At 45.6% G+C, this 19,822-nt stretch overlaps 1 protein-coding gene across 1 annotated transcript in view; it reads right to left on the bottom strand.

Annotated features, from left to right (window-relative positions):
• The window catches only part of LOC124008030 (nck-associated protein 5-like), a 132,663-nt gene that overhangs the window by 33,929 nt on the left and 78,912 nt on the right, over positions 1-19,822 (bottom strand). The window contains exons 9-13 of the mRNA XM_046318939.1: positions 16,491-16,595; positions 14,903-15,091; positions 3,398-6,990; positions 2,203-2,307; positions 2,029-2,056 (exon numbers count right to left, since the gene is read on the bottom strand). Of these exons, the coding sequence (XP_046174895.1) occupies positions 2,029-2,056; positions 2,203-2,307; positions 3,398-6,990; positions 14,903-15,091; positions 16,491-16,595 (4,020 nt within the window). The remainder of the gene's footprint in view (positions 1-2,028; positions 2,057-2,202; positions 2,308-3,397; positions 6,991-14,902; positions 15,092-16,490; positions 16,596-19,822) is intronic.

Below are 19,822 nucleotides of genomic sequence, written 5' to 3'. Positions count from 1 at the left end.
ATACAACAGCTGTAGACCTTACAGTGAAATGCTTACTTACGAGCCCCTAACCAACAGTGCAGATAAGAATAAGAGATAAAACTAACAAGTAATTCAAGAGCAGAAGTCAAAAATTAAAAATAAACAATATATACAGGGGGTGCCAGTACAGAGTCAATGTGTTGGGGCACCGGTTAGTTGAGGTAGTATGTACATGTAGGTAGAGTGACTATGCATAGATGACAACAGAGAGTGGCAGTGGTGTGAAGAGGGGGGGGGGGGCTTGGCCCCAGTGATGTACTGGGCCGTTCGCACTACTCTCTGTAGTGCCTTGCGGTTGGAGGCTGAGCAGTTGTAAAACCAGGCAGTGACGCAACCATGCTGTCGATGGTGCAGCTGTAGAACCTTTTAAGGATCGGAGGACCCATGCTAAATCTTTTCAGTCTCCTGAGGGGGACTGTCCTGGTGTGCTTGGACCATGTTAGTTTGTTGGTGACGTGGACACCAAGGAACTTGAAGCTCTCAACCTGCCCCTCTGCAGCCCTGTTGATGAGAATGTTCTTGGTCCTGTTTTACCTGTAGTCCACAATCATCTCCTTTGTCTTGATCACATTGAGGGAGATGTTGTTGTCCTGGCACCACACGGCCAGGTCTCTGACCTCCTCCCTATAGGCTGTCTCGTTGTTGTCGGTGTTCAGGCCTACCACTATTGTGTCATCGGAAAATGCAATGATGGTGTAGAAGTCGTGGCTGGCCGTGCAGTCAAGAGTGAACAGGGAGTACAGGAGGGGCTGAGCACGCACCCCTGAGGGGCCCCTGTGTTGAGGATCAGCGTGGCGGATGTGTTGTTACCTACCCTTACCATCTGGGGGCGGCCAGTCAGGAAGTCCAGGATCCAGTTGCAGAGGGAGGTGTTTAGTCCCAGTGTCCTTAGCTTATTGATGAGCTTTGAGGGCACTATGGGGTTGAACGCTGATCTGTAGTCAATGAATAGTATTCTCACATCCTGTAGGTGTTCCTTTTGTCCAGGTGCGAAAGGGCAGTGTGGAGTGCAATAGAGACTGTGTCATCTGTGGATCTGTTGGATCTGTAAATTGGAGTGGGTATAGGCTTTCTGGGATGATGGTGTTGATGTGAGCCATGACCAGCCTTTCAAAGCACTTCATGGCTACAGACATGCAGGTTACCTTAGTGTTCTTGGCCACAGGCACCATGGTGGACTGCTTAAAACATGTTGGTATTGTAGACTCAGACAGGGAGAGGTTTAAAATGTCAGTGAAGACACATGCTAGTTGGTCAGCGCAGGCTCGCAGTACACGTCCTGGTAATCCGTCTGGCCCTGCGGCCTTGTGAATGTTGATCCGTCTAAAGGTCTTACTCACATCGGCTGCGGAGAGCGTGATCACACAGTCTTCTGGTACAGCTGATGCTCTCATGCATGTTTCAGTGTTATTTGCCCCGAGGCGAGCATAGAAGTAGTTTAGCATGTCCGGTAGGCTCGTGTCATTGGGCAGCTCTCGGCTGTGCTTCCCTTTGTAGTCTGTAATGGTTTGCAGGCCCTGCCACATCCGACGAGGGTCAGAGCAGGTGTAGTACGACTCGACCTTAGTCCTGTATTGATGCTTTGCCTGTTTGATGGTTCGTCGGAGGGCATAGCGGGATTTCCTATAAGCTTCCGGGTTAGAGTCCCGCTCCTTGAAAGCGGCAGCTCTAGCCTTTAGCTCAGTTCGGATGCTGCCTGTAATCCATGGCTTCTGCTTGGGGTATGTACGTACGGTCACTGTGGGGATGCACTTATTGATGAAGCCAATGACAGATGTGGTGTACTCCTCAATGCCATTGGAGGAATCCCGGAACATATTCCAGTCTGGGCTAGCAAAACAGTCCTGTAGCTTAGCTGCTTTAGTGTGCTCTCATATTTGTGTGTGTGTGTGTGTCTGTGTGAAGGTTGGCGGAATTTGCAGGTGTGTACACAAACTAGACATATGGAAAAAGTTATGGCAACAGTAAATGATATGGAGTATATGTACAATCCAATAAACAACTGACCAGCATGAGAGCATGGAGGAAGTGGATACTGAGGTTAGAGGAAATAGTGAGAAAATGGTGAGATTATGAGGAAAGATGGACAGATAATAGAGTGAGGGCGCAGTAGAGTGAGAGATCCATGCAATATCCTAGAAGCCTAGCAACGTTTCATTACAGGACCCCTAGCTCACTCACAGCTGTATCGGAGCAGATCTCCATATCTCCCTCATATCGCTGTTTGTCTTGGGGATGGAGATGCCAGGGAGAGATTCAGCGATGGAGTCGCCCTTCCTCCCACTCCTGTATAGGAAACATGATTTGATTCATTTTCTGTCTGTCTGGTTAACTGATTTCATATGAACTGTGCAGGTGGAAAGAGATCCCGGCTGATAAATTCCGTTGTTCTCATTCAATATGGCCTTCATATACACTGAACAAAAATATAAACGCAACAGGTAAAATGTTGGTCCCAAGTTTCATGAGCTGAAAATAAAAAATCCCAGAAATGCACATGTGCAGAAAAAGCTTATTTCTATCCAATTTTGTGCACAAATTTGTTTGCATCCCTGTTAGTGAGCATTTCTCCTTTACAAAGCTAATTCATCCACCTGACAGGCGTGGCATATCAAGAAGCTGATTAAACAGCATGAGCATTACACAGGTGTTGGGGACAATAAAAGGCCACTAACATTCCACAGATGTCTCAAGTTTTGAGGGAGCATGCAATTGGCATGTTGACTGCAGGAATGTCCACCACCAGAGCTGTTGCCAGAGAATTGAATGTTAATTTCTCTACCATAAGCCGCCTCCAACGTTATTTTAGAGAAACTAATTCTGATTGCCTGGGCCTGGGCCAGAGGGTGGGCCTATATCCCCCTACCGTAGGATCTGAAATAGCCTCTTTTTAACGGCTCTTCCCAACTCCAGTCTCATCGAGTGATAAATGTTTGTAACTACTCTTGATAAAATCTGTCAGCTGAGATTTTAGGTATTATATACATTTACGGGAGGAGTGGTAATTCTACACTCTTCCAGCCAAGATAGCTCAGGGCTGATCGTGTCTCTAGATTCCAGGCTAGGAAGTGCTTATGTTCACTCAAGTAGAACCATAACTCAAAGAGGCAGCTGGTGTTGCTGTTGTTTAGCTGGGTGTGTTTTTGCCTCTACATGCATGCATAATGTAGCAAGACTTGTATTTTACAGCCGCATGAACACTTGGAGAAATGTTAAAAGGACAATCCGCAATCATTTCAGCATCACAGGAGACAATATCTAATGAGTGTTCTTTTTCCTGATCAATTCACTGTAATTTTTGGGAGGTTTCTACCCATTTCTAATTATGCAAACGTACTTGAAATATATTTATGAAAGTTACTACGGTAATACAAACCTGGCAAGAAGCTCTTTCATGAACTGGTCTTTCCCAATGTAGGTTGTAGAACACTGGATCTGATTGGCTATTTGTCCCATATGAATATTGCAATGATCCATGATTGAGCTCAGCTTGTTCTCAGACAGCGTCAGCTCTGGACTCTTTTCGAACTGGCTGTCGTTTTTCTTCTTGTCCTTCTTTTTGTCCGATTTCATCTGTTTGCCTCCTAGCACAGATCCAATCTTCAGCTCTTTTTTCTCAGCTTTCTCTTTCGGGGAGGTGGCGTCTGATTTCTTTCCATTCAAGGCTGGCAGCTTGCTTTTACGCAGGCCGAACCAGTTGGCCAAAGACGGGCTGGTCTTCTGCTTGGTTTCCGATGCTATTACCTTCTCTTGACCTTGACCTTTCTGGATATTCTCCTCAATCCCCATCATGACCTTCTCCTCGATGGTGCAGACTGTGGGGCTCACTGGTTGCTCTCCCTTATCGACCGCGCCTTGGGAACAGCCTGCCTGGACTTTGACGCTCTTGGCGAGGTCTAGTTTGCCGAGGCTGAGCACTTTCCCAGCCTTTGTTGTAGCCTCCGGGCTATAGACAGGAGAGGCCGGCGACTCAAACTGAGGATGAGATGCGACCTTCTTGGGATTTTGGGAGTTCTTCAAGCCGATCCGGTCGGCGAGGGGCAAGCTATGCACTTCTTTCTGATGTGGAGCCATGACGCTCTCCTCCTTTGCAGTGCTCTGTGTCCTTTCACCAGTGGAGCTCGATATGGAGGCTCTCTCCGGAAGACCCTGGTGGCTGTTAGAGCCTGTCATACCTCCGTAGTGGCTCAGCCTGTGGCTGGGGCAACGGACCGGACTGTCCCCAGATCCGCTACTGGGTTCAATCTGTATGCCCTCAACAAATGAGCTCTGCCTTGTTAACGAGTTCCCCCTCTCTCCAGAGTTGGTGATGATCTGCGTTCGAATCTTCACATGTCCGTCCAACACGCTGATGTTGGGTTTTTCCATGTAGTGGGTGCTGAAACTCTGGCTGCGAGCTTTCGCCCCGTTCATCCCCAGGACAGGCTTTAGGTGAGGTTTGGTCGTGACAGATATGGACCTCTTGAACAGTCTACGGTCACATTCCGACTTGTCACCAACCCCCTGCTCTGCCAACTCAGAGGTGTGTCCCTCCTCTTCCAGAATTATGCACTGGACCTCACCCTTAGTCTCCGTGATGGAAGTCATGGCTAATGAATCAACATACACTGCCTGAAAACTGTCACATGCGAAACCATTTGAAGTCACTGTCTCTTTGGAGAACAAGTTGATGTGTTCCTTCTCTTGCTTCCCTGGTATTGTGGTGGAGCCTTTCTGCAGTGGGGGGGGCGATTTTACAAACGCTTTGAAGCCCATAGGAATGCGTGTCTTTAACGCTTTTTCAGTGAAATTTTTAGGGCTATTTCCAGAGACGGGTAGATTTGCCTCAGGAGGTTGACTCATACTACTGTGAGGTTCTGTTGGACACTGAGGGTGGCCCTGTAGAGTTACAGGAAAACTACTAGAGGTCTTATGCAACATAGGATGCCTATTGTCATTGGTACCTTTCTGACTTGTAAATGTGCTTTGAAGCGAAGAGCCACTTTGAGAGTTGTATGAGGGAGGAGGGACATTCTTTGAGCTTTTAGGTGCATTTTCATGCACATGCCCTGAGGCTGAGGAGGGGAGGTAGAGTTTTGTGGGGACCCATTTCGAAGTGCCTTTAGAGGGGGTCTTATTTGAAGCAGGGTGCTGCTGGCTCGATTTGTCCAACAGTTTCTGAGGTGCGATTGCGGTACCGTAGCCTGCGTCGAGGTCTATGGTATCTTGGCCCTTGTAGGGTGGTGGTGATGTTAATGAATGTTGCATATTTGGTACAGGCGGGGGGTGGTAACTCGGGGGTGGCCCCCTCACAGTTGTAGGCATGGATGGTTGAGCCACTGGTTTAAGTGCTTGTGGTGACCCATCATAGTTTGGTCTTACAAGTAAGGAGGTGGTGCGGCCAGGGGGCGGGGGAGGAGACGGGGACCTGAGTTCGGTTTTGCTGCTGGCTTCACATTGTCTGTCTCTGGTAGGCTGTTCCCTGTAGTCCACGTGGTCCAAATGCCTTCTTGGGAGGTGTGGGGTGCCGGTTGGAACACTAGATGAGGAGCCCTTTGTCCAGTCATTCCTGCCAAGAAGCTTGTTGTTCACTGCCTTGGGGCTTGTAGTGCAGCCTGGAGCTTTGATGAACCTGGACATCTTGACCGGAGGAGAAGAAGGGGACTTTGACTCCTGAGCTGTAAATCCAGAGGTTGGTCCACTGTTGCTTGTTTCTGTGGTGGAGCCCTTAGAAACCTTCAGTGGAGATCCTTTCCCCCGGCTGCTGGGGATCTTTGAACTGATGGCCTTGGGGCTGGTGGAAGCATTGTTCATGGGAGGGACAGAGTGGCCTTTGTTGGATCGATTGGAAGGCGGCTTTATCAATTTCCTCAGTGGCGTTACGTGCGTTTGCAGCCTCTCTGGGCTTCCCTCCCTGCTATTGCAGCCTTTGCTGCCTACCTTATGATGAATGGGCCTATCATGAGGCGACAGTGCTGCATACTCAGAAACCCCGTTCTCCTTCCTCCCAGGAATCTCTTTCCGAGCCCCAGCACCAACAGAGGACTGCTGAGCACTGAGTTCAATGGGCTGTCCGTCAGCATCGAATATGGCCATGATACTCTCCTCAGACTGCGTTTTAGCCCCCTTGTTTTCTTTGATTGGGCTGAAGAGCCTGGACCTTCCATCAGCAGACTGAGTTCGGCCAGGTTCCCTCCTCAACCACTGTACGGGAAGTAGCTTGTCAGCATCTCTTGAGAGCCTCTTGATGTCCTTCTGCAGTTGCTCAGCTGTCCGGCTAACAGGCAGCCGGTGGTCACTGACCTCAGAGTGCAGATCCTCAGGGTCGGTGTCTGAGAGGTGGAGGGGGAATTCAGCCTCTGTGGGGCTGATGTCAAAGTGCAACAGGGAGGGATTTAGAACAGCCGAGGTCCGCCCCCCGGAGAGGAAACTGTTGATGAAGCTTTTGAGTTTTTCTGGCCGCTCCTTGGAATTATAGCCGGGTGGGTGTTTCGTACCCATGCTGCAGTTACTATCCCCTACTATGCCACTGTCCTTCAACCCGTCCCAGCTACACACACTGTCCGAGACGCTGTGCGACAGCTTTCTGAAGTACATCCAGCCTCCGTCCTTACTGGGGACGCGGTCTTGTCTGCAGTACGCCGAATGTAGCGACTCGTCGTCCGCATCATCAGAGTCGTACACAAAGCTTTTGCCCCCCACCCCTGAGACAGTGGTCCTTCCCACATAAGTGGCCTTGGAGATTCCCTTGCTCCCACTCTTAATCCCCAGAGAGTAGATACCCTCATTAGAGTTCATGCAGTCCTTGTCGCCTGACTTGGAGACCCAGGAGGATGAGGAGCCTTTTGGTTTTCTCCTCTGGAGCTTCCGCAGGCCTTCTAGGATGTGGCTCTCTTTCCTCCTCGTGGGGAGCTGCTCCTCCAGGGGGGCGCAGATGTTCCCGGGGGCTGAGGAACCCAGGCTCAGCCTCTTCTCCCACGTCAGAGAGGACTGCAGGAGGAATACAGAAAGACAGAAGTTATTACAGAACTCAGAGAGGACAGTGGGAGATTGAGAGACAGACACACAGATACGTCATTCGAGAATTCAGCTAAATTGAGCTGTACAACAGCAATCAGAGCATGAATATAAGGGTATTCAAGCACCTTTAGTTCTTCTCAGAGGATTTGTGACCATGGCTTTGGTTGTTGAGTCAAATGATTACTTTGTTAAGCTGTTATTCAGTCTGCAATTTGTTTTACTCCCTTTCAAATGGTCTAATGGAGAAACTAAGCACTTGGGTTATGGCTCAAGCTAAATATTTAATGCTTTGATAAAAAAACACTAACTATGAAATAACACATATCCTGTAGTAACCAAAAAAGTGTTAACCAAAATATATTTTATATTTGAGAGTCTTCAAAGCATCCACCCTTTTCCTCGATGACAGCTTTGCACACTCTTAGCATTCTCTCAACCAGCTTCATGAGGTAGTCACCTGGAATGCATTCAATTAACAGGTGTGTCTTCTTAAAAGTTAATTTGTGGAATTTCTATCTGTCACGGATTCCTCCGGAACTTTCATTACGCACACCTGGCCCCTATTCCCAGTGATTAGTAATTGTATAAGTGTGCCCTTGGTTTACCAGTGTCCTGTCGATTATTGTTACAATGTCTGTTGGTGCGTGTGAGTAGCTGTGCTGTGTGTTTTGGCTTTCGTGCCATTGTGGATTGTGCAGATGATTACGGGTCTTGTCCCATGTGTTAATCTTAGCAATTTGTCTAATCTTAGCAATTTCTTCTTAGCTAGCTACATAGCCGTCATTGTATCAAAGATAATTGCATAATTATCGTATTTCGTCGTCCTAACGTAGTCTTCACTGCTATTTGCCCAGCAGCTAGCCAGCTAGCCAGCTAGCAAACGCCCACCGATTAGCAGCACTGTAGTAACTATTACACTCAACTGAACGACTTGATTAGTGTAGTGTTAGCTAGCTACATAGCTGTCTTTGCTGTCTTCGTATCCAAGATAATTGTGTAGTTTAGAGTGTGTAGTCTTAGAGTGATTATCTTAATTTACCGAGGTTAGCTAGCCAGCTATTTGTCGTCCTTAATGTAGGAGACTCTGCTAGCTAGCCAACAGCTAGCCAACAGCTAGCCAACAGCTAGCCGACAGCTAGCCAACAGCTAGCCAACAGCTAGCCAATGTCTACCGAATAGACTCAACAACCCGGTCGCATTCACAGGTAGTATCACATTTTCATTTCATTTCATTACAGTACAACGGTTTGATTTGTTTGATCGTAGCTAGCTACATAGCCGTCTTTGTCAAAGATAATTGTGTAGTCTAGAGCGATTTTCTAGGTTAGCTAGCCAGCTATTGTCGTTCTTTTAATGCAACGTAATGTAAACAACACTGCTAGCTAGCCAGCTAGCCCCCGAATAGCAGCACTGCGGAAACTATTACACTCAACGGAACGACTTGATTAGTGTAGTGTCAACAACGCAGCCACTGCCAGCTAGCCTACTTCAGAAATACTGTATCATTTTAATCATTTTAGTCAATAAGATTCTTGCTACGTAAGCTTAACTTCCTGAACATTCGAGACGTGTAGTCCACTTGTCATTCCAATCTCCTTTGCATTAGCATAGCCTCTTCTGTAGCCTGTCAACTATGTGTCTGTCTATCCCTGTCCTCTCCTCTCTGCACAGACCATACAAACGCTCCACACCGCGTGGCCGCGGCCACCCTAATCTGGTGGTCCCAGCTCGCACGACCCACGTGGAGTTCCAGGTCTCCGGTAGCCTCTGGAACTGCCGATCTGCGGCCAACAAGGCAGAGTTAATCTCAGCCTATGCCTCCCTCCAGTCCCTCGACTTCTTGGCACTGACGGAAACATGGATCACCACAGACAACACTGCTACTCCTACTGCTCTCTCTTCGTCCGCCCACGTGTTCTCGCACACCCCGAGAGCTTCTGGTCAGCGGGGTGGTGGCACCGGGATCCTCATCTCTCCCAAGTGGTCATTCTCTCTTTCTCCCCTTACCCATCTGTCTATCGCCTCCTTTGAATTCCATGCTGTCACAGTTACCAGCCCTTTCAAGCTTAACATCCTTATCATTTATCGCCCTCCAGGTCCCCTCGGAGAGTTCATCAATGAGCTTGATGCCTTGATAAGCTCCTTTCCTGAGGACGGCTCACCTCTCACAGTGCTGGGCGACTTTAACCTCCCCACGTCTACCTTTGACTCATTCCTCTCTGCCTCCTTCTTTCCACTCCTCTCCTCTTTTGACCTCACCCTCTCACCTTCCCCCCTACTCACAAGGCAGGCAATACGCTCGACCTCATCTTTACTAGATGCTGTTCTTCCACTAACCTCATTGCAACTCCCCTCCAAGTCTCCGACCACTACCTTGTATCCTTTTCCCTCTCGCTCTCATCCAACACCTCCCACAATGCCCCTACTCGGATGGTATCGCGCCGTCCCAACCTTCGCTCTCTCTCCCCCGCTACTCTCTCCTCTTCCATCCTATCATCTCTTCCCTCTGCTCAAACCTTCTCCAACCTATCTCCTGATTCTGCCTCCTCAACCCTCCTCTCCTCCCTTTCTGCATCCTTTGACTCTCTATGTCCCCTATCCTCCATGCCGGCTCGGTCCTCCCCTCCCGCCCCGTGGCTCGACGACTCATTGCGAGCTCACAGAACAGGGCTCCGGGCAGCCGAGCGGAAATGGAGGAAAACTCGCCTCCCTGCGGACCTGGCATCCTTTCACTCCCTCCTCTCTACATTTTCCTCCTCTGTCTCTGCTGCTAAAGCCATTTTCTACCACTCTAAATTCCAATCATCTGCCTCTAACCCTAGGAAGCTCTTTGCCACCTTCTCCTCCCTCCTGAATCCCCCCCCTCCTCCCTCTCTGCAGATGACTTCGTCAACCATTTTGAAAAGAAGGTCGACGACATCCGATCCTCGTTTGCTAAGTCAAACGGCACCGCTGGTTCTGCTCACACTGCCCTACCCTGTGCTCTGACCTCTTTCTCCCCTCTCTCTCCAGATGAAATCTCGGGTCTTGTGACGGCCGGCCGCCCAACAACCTGCCCGCTTGACCCTATCCCCTCCTCTCTTCTCCAGACCATTTCCGGAGACCTTCTCCCTTACCTCACCTCGCTCATCAACTCATCCCTGACCGCTGGCTACGTCCCTTCCGTCTTCAAGAGAGCGAGAGTTGCACCCCTTCTGAAAAAACCTACACTCGATCCCTCCGATGTCAACAACTACAGACCAGTATCCCTTCTTTCTTTTCTCTCCAAAACTCTTGAACGTGTCGTCCTTGGCCAGCTCTCCCGCTATCTCTCTCTGAATGACCTTCTTGATCCAAATCAGTCAGGTTTCAAGACTAGTCATTTAACTGAGACTGCTCTTCTCTGTATCACGGAGGCGCTCCGCACCGCTAAAGCTAACTCTCTCTCCTCTGCTCTCATCCTTCTAGACCTATCGGCTGCCTTCGATACTGTGAACCATCAGATCCTCCTCTCCACCCTCTCCGAGTTGGGCATCTCCGGCGCGGCCCACGCTTGGATTGCGTCCTACCTGACAGGTCGCTCCTACCAGGTGGCGTGGCGAGAATCTGTCTCCTCACCACGCGCTCTCACCACTGGTGTCCCCCAGGGCTCTGTTCTAGGCCCTCTCCTATTCTCGCTATACACCAAGTCACTTGGCTCTGTCATAACCTCACATGGTCTCTCCTATCATTGCTATGCAGACGACACACAATTAATCTTCTCTTTTCCCCCTTCTGATGACCAGGTGGAGAATCGCATCTCTGCATGTCTGGCAGACATATCAGTGTGGATGACGGATCACCACCTCAAGCTGAACCTCGGCAAGACGGAGCTGCTCTTCCTCCCGGGGAAGGACTGCCCGTTCCATGATCTCGCCATCACGGTTGACAACTCCATTGTGTCCTCCTCCCAGAGCGCTAAGAACCTTGGCGTGATCCTAGACAACACCCTGTCGTTCTCAACTAACATCAAGGCGGTGGCCCGTTCCTGTAGGTTCATGCTCTACAACATCCGCAGAGTACGACCCTGCCTCACACAGGAAGCGGCGCAGGTCCTAATCCAGGCACTTGTCATCTCCCGTCTGGATTACTGCAACTCGCTGTTGGCTGGGCTCCCTGCCTGTGCCATTAAACCCCTACAACTCATCCAGAACGCCGCAGCCCGTCTGGTGTTCAACCTTCCCAAGTTCTCTCACGTCACCCTGCTCCTGCGCTCTCTCCACTGGCTTCCAGTTGAAGCTCGCATCCGCTACAAGACCATGGTGCTTGCCTACGGAGCTGTGAGGGGAACGGCACCTCAGTACCTCCAGGCTCTGATCAGGCCCTACACCCAAACAAGGGCACTGCGTTCATCCACCTCTGGCCTGCTCGCCTCCCTACCACTGAGGAAGTACAGTTCCCGCTCAGCCCAGTCTAAACTGTTCGCTGCTCTGGCCCCCCCAATGGTGGAACAAACTCCCTCACGACGCCAGGACAGCGGAGTCAATCACCACCTTCCGGAGACACCTGAAACCCCACCTCTTTAAGGAATACCTAGGATAGGATAAGTAATCCTTCTCACCCCCCCCCCTTTAAGATTTAGATGCACTATTGTAAAGTGACTGTTCTACTGGATGTCATAAGGTGAATGCACCAATTTGTAAGTCGCTCTGGATAAGAGCGTCTGCTAAATGACTTAAATGTAAATGTAATGTAAATGTTAATCATTGCGCGCGTGTGTTATTTATTCAAGGTACTCCTCACTCTTTTGTTTGGGTTTCAACCCTGTGTGTTGTATACGTGTTTGTTTGGTCTTCGTCCCAGTGCCTTTACACGGCACGCTGTAGTGTGTGTGGAATAAAAAAAACTATTACACATTCCTGCATCTGTCTCCCGAATAATTCATACCAGCGTGACACTTTCCTTCTTAATGTGTTTGAGCCAATCAGTTGTGTTGTGACAAGGTATATTTGGTAAAAGACCAAGTCCATAATATGGCAAGAACAGCTCAAATAAGCAAAGAGAAACGACAGTCCATCACTACTTTAAGACATGAAAGTTAGTCAGTATGGAACATTTTAAGAACTTTGAAAGTTTCTTCAAGTGCAGTCGCAAAAGCCACCAAGCGCTACGATGAAACTGGCTCTCATGAGGACCGCCACAGGAATGGAAGACACAAAGTTACATCTGCTGCAGAGGATAAGTTCATTAGAGTTACCAGCCTCAGAAATGCTTCACAAATAAATGCTTCACAGAGTTCAAGTAACAGACACATCTCAATATCGACTGTTCAGAGGAGACTGTATGAATCAGGCCTTCATGTTCGAATTGCTGCAAAGAAACCACTACTAAAGGACACCAATAAGAAGAGAAGACATGTTTGGGCCAAGAAACACGAGCAATGGACATTAGACCGGTGGAAATCTGTCCTTTGGTCTGGAGTCCAAGTTGGAGATTTTAGGTTCCAACCGCCGTGTCTTTGTGAGACGCTGTGTGGATGAACGGATTATCTCCACATTTGTATTTCCCACCGTAAAGCAGAGATGAGGAGGTGTTATAGTGTGGGGGTGCTTTGCTGGTGACACTGTCAGTGATTTATTTAGAATTCAAAGCACACGTAACAAGAATGGCTACCACAGCATTCTGCAGCGATACACCATCCCATCTGGTTTGGGATAAGTGGGACTGTCATTTGTTTTTCAACAGGACAATGACCCAACAGACCTCCAGGCTGTGTAAGGGCTAATTTACCAAAAAGTAGAGTAATGTAGTGCTGCATCAGATGACCTAGCCTCCACAATCCCCTGACCTCAACCAAATTGAGATGGATTGGGATGAGTCAGACCGCAGAGTGAAGGAAAAACAGCCAATAAGTGCTCAGCATATGTGGGAACTCCTTCAAGACCATTGAAACGACATTCCAGGTGAAGCTGGTTGAGAGAATGCCAAGAGTGTGCAAAGCTATTAAAGCATTAGACCTCCAAACTGGTTCTCTAGTAAATTGGTATGAATGTCTCATCCTGTTCAAGAAGGGCCTTTTCCCCTTTATTCAGATTACACCTGCTCACTTTCGGTTGTTTGAAAAGGAAATAATCTCCAAGATATCGTTATTTTTTTAAACAAGCCTTAGAAAGTTTGCTGCAATTTCAGTTTAATCCACCTGAAAAGACAGAACAAATAATACAACAAATATTGTGGTTAAACTCAAATATACTAATTGATTAAAAAAAACATATTTTTCGATGAGATATAAAAAATAAGAAAAGGTATACTTTTTGTGAATGATATCATAAATAGGACTGGTGGAGTTATGTCACACATGCAGCTAACACAGACATATGGAAATGTCTGCTCTACGCAAAATTACAACCAACTAATTGCAGCATTACCACAAAAATGGAAGAGGCCAGTAGAAGGGGGAAAAGTAAGGAAATGGTATGTCGGCCCTGTATTAAAGAACATAAATGCTTAAATAAAAACATATACCAATTTAATTTAAGGACCAAAAAACTGACAGCTGTGCCATATAAATGGAAAAATAGTTGGGAAGAGATTTTCGATGTACCCATTCCATGGCACATGGTTTATGATATGATATGCAAAACAACGCCGGATTCAAAACTTTCAATTTTTCTATTTAAATTACGATACAAATTTCTTGCAACCAATAGAATGTTATATATATGGGTGATACAACCTTCCCAGCTCTGCAGATTTTGCTGTGAGGAGGCAGTCATTAGATCATTTATTTTGGTATTATCCATGTGTAGCTCGTTTTTGGTCACAGGTCCAGGAATGGCTGAAGAATTGCAACATTTGCCTAGAACTAACACTACAGATAGCAATACTGGGTGATTTGAAAAGCCATAGTCAATCAATCAATAATATAATAATTATCTTAGCAAAAAATGTTCTTTTTAATTTACAATCTGTAGAAGCTATGAGAATAGGAAGGTACTTTTGTGAAGCATCACAGCACAGTTGAAACATGTATGGCAAATAGAAATCCAAAATGGATGATGTTGAGAGAATAACGAGATAACCAATGTAAAACATACAGGGTCTATAAAATGTATATAGGTTCAGAAATGTTGTGAAATAGCACTGTTAAATCAAACTGGATGGACATCAGAAATAGAGGAAGGACTAAAAACAACAAAATATAACCATTGTAAAATAGATAGTGTCTGTAAAATGTGTATAAGATGTATATACTGAGGGTAGAAGCCTAAGTCTGATTGTTTATTAGTTAACTCCAATTGGGGGAAGGGTGGTAGGGTTTGAGGGGAATAATAAAGGTATATTCAAAAATATATATATGTATGTCTATGTGTATGTATATATGTGTATATGTATGCATATGTGTATGTATATGGATATTACAAAAAAATATATATGGGGGATTGGAAGTGATGCAGACAATTACATTGATGGAAGCAACAATCTTTCCGCAATATTAAGCTGATCCACTACTCATATTACTTTTTAAAATGTAAATTAAACAATTAGTGTGCAAAGCTGTCATCAAGGCAAAGGGTGGCTACTTTCTAGAATCTAAAATCCAAAATATATTTAGGTTTGTTTAACACTTTTTTTTTTTCTCGATACTACATGATTCCATGTGTTATTTCATAGTTTTGATGTCTTCACTATGTAGAAAATAGTACAAATAAAGAAAAGCCTTGTATGAGTAGGTGATCTAAAACTTTTGACCGGTAGTGTTCAGCTATGTGTTACTTCAATTCTTTTTTTTTTTAAAGCTGATTGAAACACCACATTGATAATGTTCATAAATGAGAGAGACAGAGACAAAGAAAAATTGAGAGAGACCGAGACAAACACACAGAGAAGACAGTGTGAGGAGAGGTTGGTCTGGTCATCGTACCATTTTCCCACAGGAGCGTCCGTCGTTCCAGGTATAAGAGCCACTGGAGTATTCACTGCAGGCGCTAGACAGGGACAGCTCACTGCTGCTACAGCTGCTGCGTGGATAGACTGGCGCTTGCACCGTCAGACTCAGCTGGCTCAGACACTTGGCCACAGGATGTCCCACCTTTCCGTTCAGTTGGACATCCTGCAGGACGGATTCCAAAGACACCATTAGTCATGATTTAGTGCCACATACATTCATGAGTTGGGATAATGGGGATTAAGGTAGAGAAGGTAAAGGCCATTATGATAGATGCAGGAAAACGCTGATTAACAAGCCTTATTTCAGCTTTTAAGTCTAGAAATGATAGAGTTGGGTCTGGACCCATGCAGCGTGTTATATTGTATTTGAACTGAAAGGCTTTCTCCATCACCCTCCAGTGTTTGTGTCTTGAGTGGCTTCAAACCTAGTCTGGGACACAGACACATGGCTGATGCCAGGGGAGGAGCATGGTTTGGGTTATGAGCTTGGGGTGGCAGGCTGATGGGCTCCAGTGAAAGCTAATTACCCAGGGAGATAAGGGAACAGCTGGAGGACAGGTGGCAGGGGTGAACGGGGGTGAGCGGGTTGGCGAGTGTCACAGAGCTTCACAGGTTCATATGAGATGGTAATTATGTCAAAAGGTAAGAATATGGCTGGGAATATATGACTATGCAATATTGAATCACTGGTGCATTTTACAAGGCTATCCAAACACAAATCACTTTTTTCTTTGTACATTAATGCAAAAACAAAGTATATTTTGCATACCTGTTGACTGTTTTAAGTTAGACTACCAGTGGCTGATATTTTATGTGTGAGCCTTTCTGGGGGGTTTTTCTTGTAAAGTGTTACGATAGCTACTGCTTCAAACTCTATAATTAGCCAGTGAGATGCAAATGATCCATCATACTTTCAGAAGCAATCTCCCCAACAGATGTTTTCTGCATCAGTCCTATTCCACAATTCTGTCCAAACAAATGTCGATTCAGAATTCTAATCAACTGTTCAGTCAGAGAGATAATAGGAAGCAAACTAATTGGCCCAGGAAATCTGTATATCACATTTCCGCGGCTTCTTTCCCCAAACTCATTATCTTGTCGCAAACACATAAAAACATTATCAGATTTCAACATTATTACACTATCAATTTTTCACTTAATTTTTTGCCACATTTCTATGCTATATATGAAGGTTTATCAGGTTGGGTCCTAACGGAGTAAAAGGACACAAGACCAGAGTGAATTCATTTTAAGACCTTAATACATAATGTATAACATGACTAATCTACTACACTATCCCGCAGACTCATTTTTACTGAAGACGAGCCTCAATCGATGGTCGTCTGGTAATATGACAAGGATTTATACCTTTACGAATGTGATACTGCCAACTCGGCTTGCCGAGAACAGCGGATCAAACCCCCATAATAGTTAGATCTGGTATTTTAATCCTCCCTAATGATTTCTCTGGGCTGTACGTCAGTTCTGATGCCTGGACAATACATATGGGTGAGGCTCGCGGGAAAAGAACATGCCATTGGTTTGTTTTCCATCAATCGTACGTGAGGTGGAGAGTCAGTGTTCCTGGATAGCAGGAAGCTTTTGCTCCTCTCCGGCTCCAGGAGGAGATCAGAGGCAGACAAATCCATGATCCGAGAGTGGAGTTTCTGAAAGGACAAGAAAGCACAAGGTCTTACTGAATGTCTCTACTACATAAAGAAATATATCAACTACATAGAGAAGGCATTTAACACATTCAACTGAACAGAATAATGTGACAATCAAATAACTATATTATATTGCATGCTATTTTTTTATTTTATTTTTTATTTGATTTTTTACAGGGACAGTGCACATTAATCAAATCAAATCAAATGTATTTATATAGCCCTTCGTACATCAGCTGATATCTCAAAGTGCTGTACAGAAACCCAGCCTAAAACCCCAAACAGCAAGCAATGCAGGTGTAGAAGCACGGTGGCTAGGAAAAACTCCCATAACAGAACATGGCCAAGATGTTCAAATGTTCATAAATGACCAGCATGGTCGAATAATAATAAGGCAGAACAGTTGAAACTGGAGCAGCAGCACAGTCAGGTGGACTGGGGACAGCAAGGAGTCATCATGTCAGGTAGTCCTGGGGCACGGTCCTAGGGCTCAGGTCCTCCGAGAGAGAGAAAGAAAGAGAGAATTAGAGAGCATATGTGGGGTGGCCAGTCCTCTTCTGGCTGTGCCGGGTGGAGATTATAACAGAACATGGCCAAGATGTTCAAATGTTCATAAATGACCAGCATGGTCGAATAATAGTAAGGCAGAACAGTTGATCAGTAAATAGTAAGGCAGAATCAACGTTTCAGTAAAAGTGCCGGTTTTAGCCAGCCGGCTAATTTTCAACCGCAGTCCCTGAAATTTTGCATTTCTCATTGGTGTTCTGTATCAATCAAATATTTCCAGTAGTAGATTAGTGAATATACAATAGAAAGTCTGCCATCAAATATTAATAATTTTCATTCAAATCTCACAACGAAAACCCTCCCCACAAAAATCACATTTGAGCAGGTCTCAAAAAGGCTTTGGTTCAGCCGCACTTTCCCAGGGCTTGAAAGTAAACCTCTTTCTCCCCCCACTGAGATCTATGCAGGGCACTCTTCAATTGTATTGGAATCAATGCCATTAATGTCATCTGTTAAGAATAATTCATGTGAATGGGAAATAATTGCATTGGGGAGCGAGGGATTCCTTCGATTTTTGTATTCATATTCAAACACTATTTTGTGATCCATTATTTTCTTTGGTTTCCATTCACTGGGGAAGGATACAAAACCAACTACATTTTCACATATTAATCCTCCAACCTAATTACTGCCCGGTTCCCTGTGCTCGGATCTACTTAACGGCAAACGTGCTGCAACAAAAACACTCCATTTATGCCACATTCCCCTCCAAAGGCAACTTTAATACTCGTCGAGGGAGGATATTTTCTGCTGCGCTCATATCTATTTTAATTTCTCCATCTCGATAATGGAATACAATTGCCAGATTCATGTACACTGCACTAACTTCCCTTCCCGTGCTGTGTACGCCCACTCTAGATGAACATGACCGCCAGAAGACTTTCACGCTGCCGGCGTGGAACTTTTAGTGTACAGTATATTAGCTTAAATCCATCTATAGTCTTTAACATAAATAAAGTATATCTGAATAAAAAAGACAGGGAGAGAGTATACAATATGACAAGCCTAACCTAATATGTGTTTACTCTATTTCTTAGTACAACCATAGTACCTCACATCATCTCTGTTCTACATTTCAGACTACCCAGAAGGCTCCTTGAGTATAAAGCTACTCCTCTACTAAATCACAGAGGACACATGTTTATTAAACAATAGTTTCACACCTCGTAAACTCCCTGCGACACAGCTGTGTCATTCAGGAAGCCCTGATCTCAAACTCCTTGCCCAAGGCCAAACCATAGTATCACAATATCCATTATTTCATACAAACATCCATGTTACCACCTGTTTAAGCGTGAGGTTCCGATGCGAGATTTTGACATTCTAGAGTTTGTATGTGCTGTCTACCGTTACACTGAGTATCAGGGACAGAGCTACAGTAAGGAGGTGACCTTCCGAAAATAGCCTTTGGAATGAAGACACCGGCTCACTACTGATCTAACAAAGAAACAGAGAGACAGACAATAAGTCGAAAAGCTTGCAATAAAATCAGTCTCAGTGCTAGTGATCAACACACCGGCCGAGCCCTGGGGTCCCGGAAGCTTTGAGCTAACAAGCCTTCCTGCAAACACGGTGTGAAAGCCATAGAGATAGATACACTATTGCATTGTATTTATATCTATGGTGGAAACCATATTCCTGGAAGCCATATTCATTTTACTTGGGGTGACAGCCCCTTGTAACCAGTTTTCTTTTTAATCTCCAAGACAAAATGTCTTCATGATGAGAGGGATAACAATCCGAGTCCTTTGTTTCATAAACCCAGCCCTGGGCATTGACAATGGCCACTTGAGCATTGTGTTCAAAACATCCATGGACTACTGTCAGAGGATCAATAGTCACAATCTCACTGAAAGCAACTAACCAAAACCACTGGAAAGATACCTATACTGCCCTACCAAGCAAAAAAAGGCAGTAACTGCTCATAGCTTGGAACTGAGAAAAATTGCTTTTATCTACCTTGGTTTCACAGTAACTTTATACAGTTACTGCTAACATCACCCCCATTTTCTCCAAAACCCAACAAAGGCAGAATACTTGTCCTCATGTATTTAATGTAACAAAAATGCCATTAACTCATTTTCGACCAAATGAGCTGTTACTGCCTTTTTGCTTGGTAGGGCAGTATAGACCAGGTATCTACAGGTCTACTTCCTTATAAGGCTCAATCTGTTATATAACATTTGTGGTGACTGCTGCACTAGTGTAATACACGTCATGCAATGTGAAGTGAGGCTTCAGTAGTAGAACGCCAGCTAATACATGTATCTTCAACATATGCTGTCCCTTAGGCGAAAGAAACACTTCCAAGGACATACGAGCACATTCGTTTTGGTTGACTTGACATCGAGTCTCAACGCATCGCATTCATATCGATCAAGTTCCGAAAGCTGCAAAGCCTTGCTTCTGTGTGAGCCACCCTCTGCGAAACACAGAGAATGGATAGAAATAGTTCCAAGTTAATTGTAGATGCATTTATCTGTGCAAATTAGAGCAAATTGGAACTAGTTTAAAGGGAACATGGATGTAAACTGGAGATCTGAATTAAATCACATTTAGATGATTCCTTTATCTCCCGAGAGTGCCAAATTAATCCTCCCTCTTGCTTTTCTTTCCGTAATCTCAGCCCCATTTAGACTGAGTTTAAGGGGACTCTATCC

The sequence above is a fragment of the Oncorhynchus gorbuscha genome, linkage group LG21 (assembly GCF_021184085.1).
Source record: "Oncorhynchus gorbuscha isolate QuinsamMale2020 ecotype Even-year linkage group LG21, OgorEven_v1.0, whole genome shotgun sequence".
NCBI classification, from domain to species: domain Eukaryota; kingdom Metazoa; phylum Chordata; class Actinopteri; order Salmoniformes; family Salmonidae; genus Oncorhynchus; species Oncorhynchus gorbuscha.
Note: the sequence above shows the minus strand (reverse complement) of the source record. Positions and strands in the feature narration are given on the sequence as shown.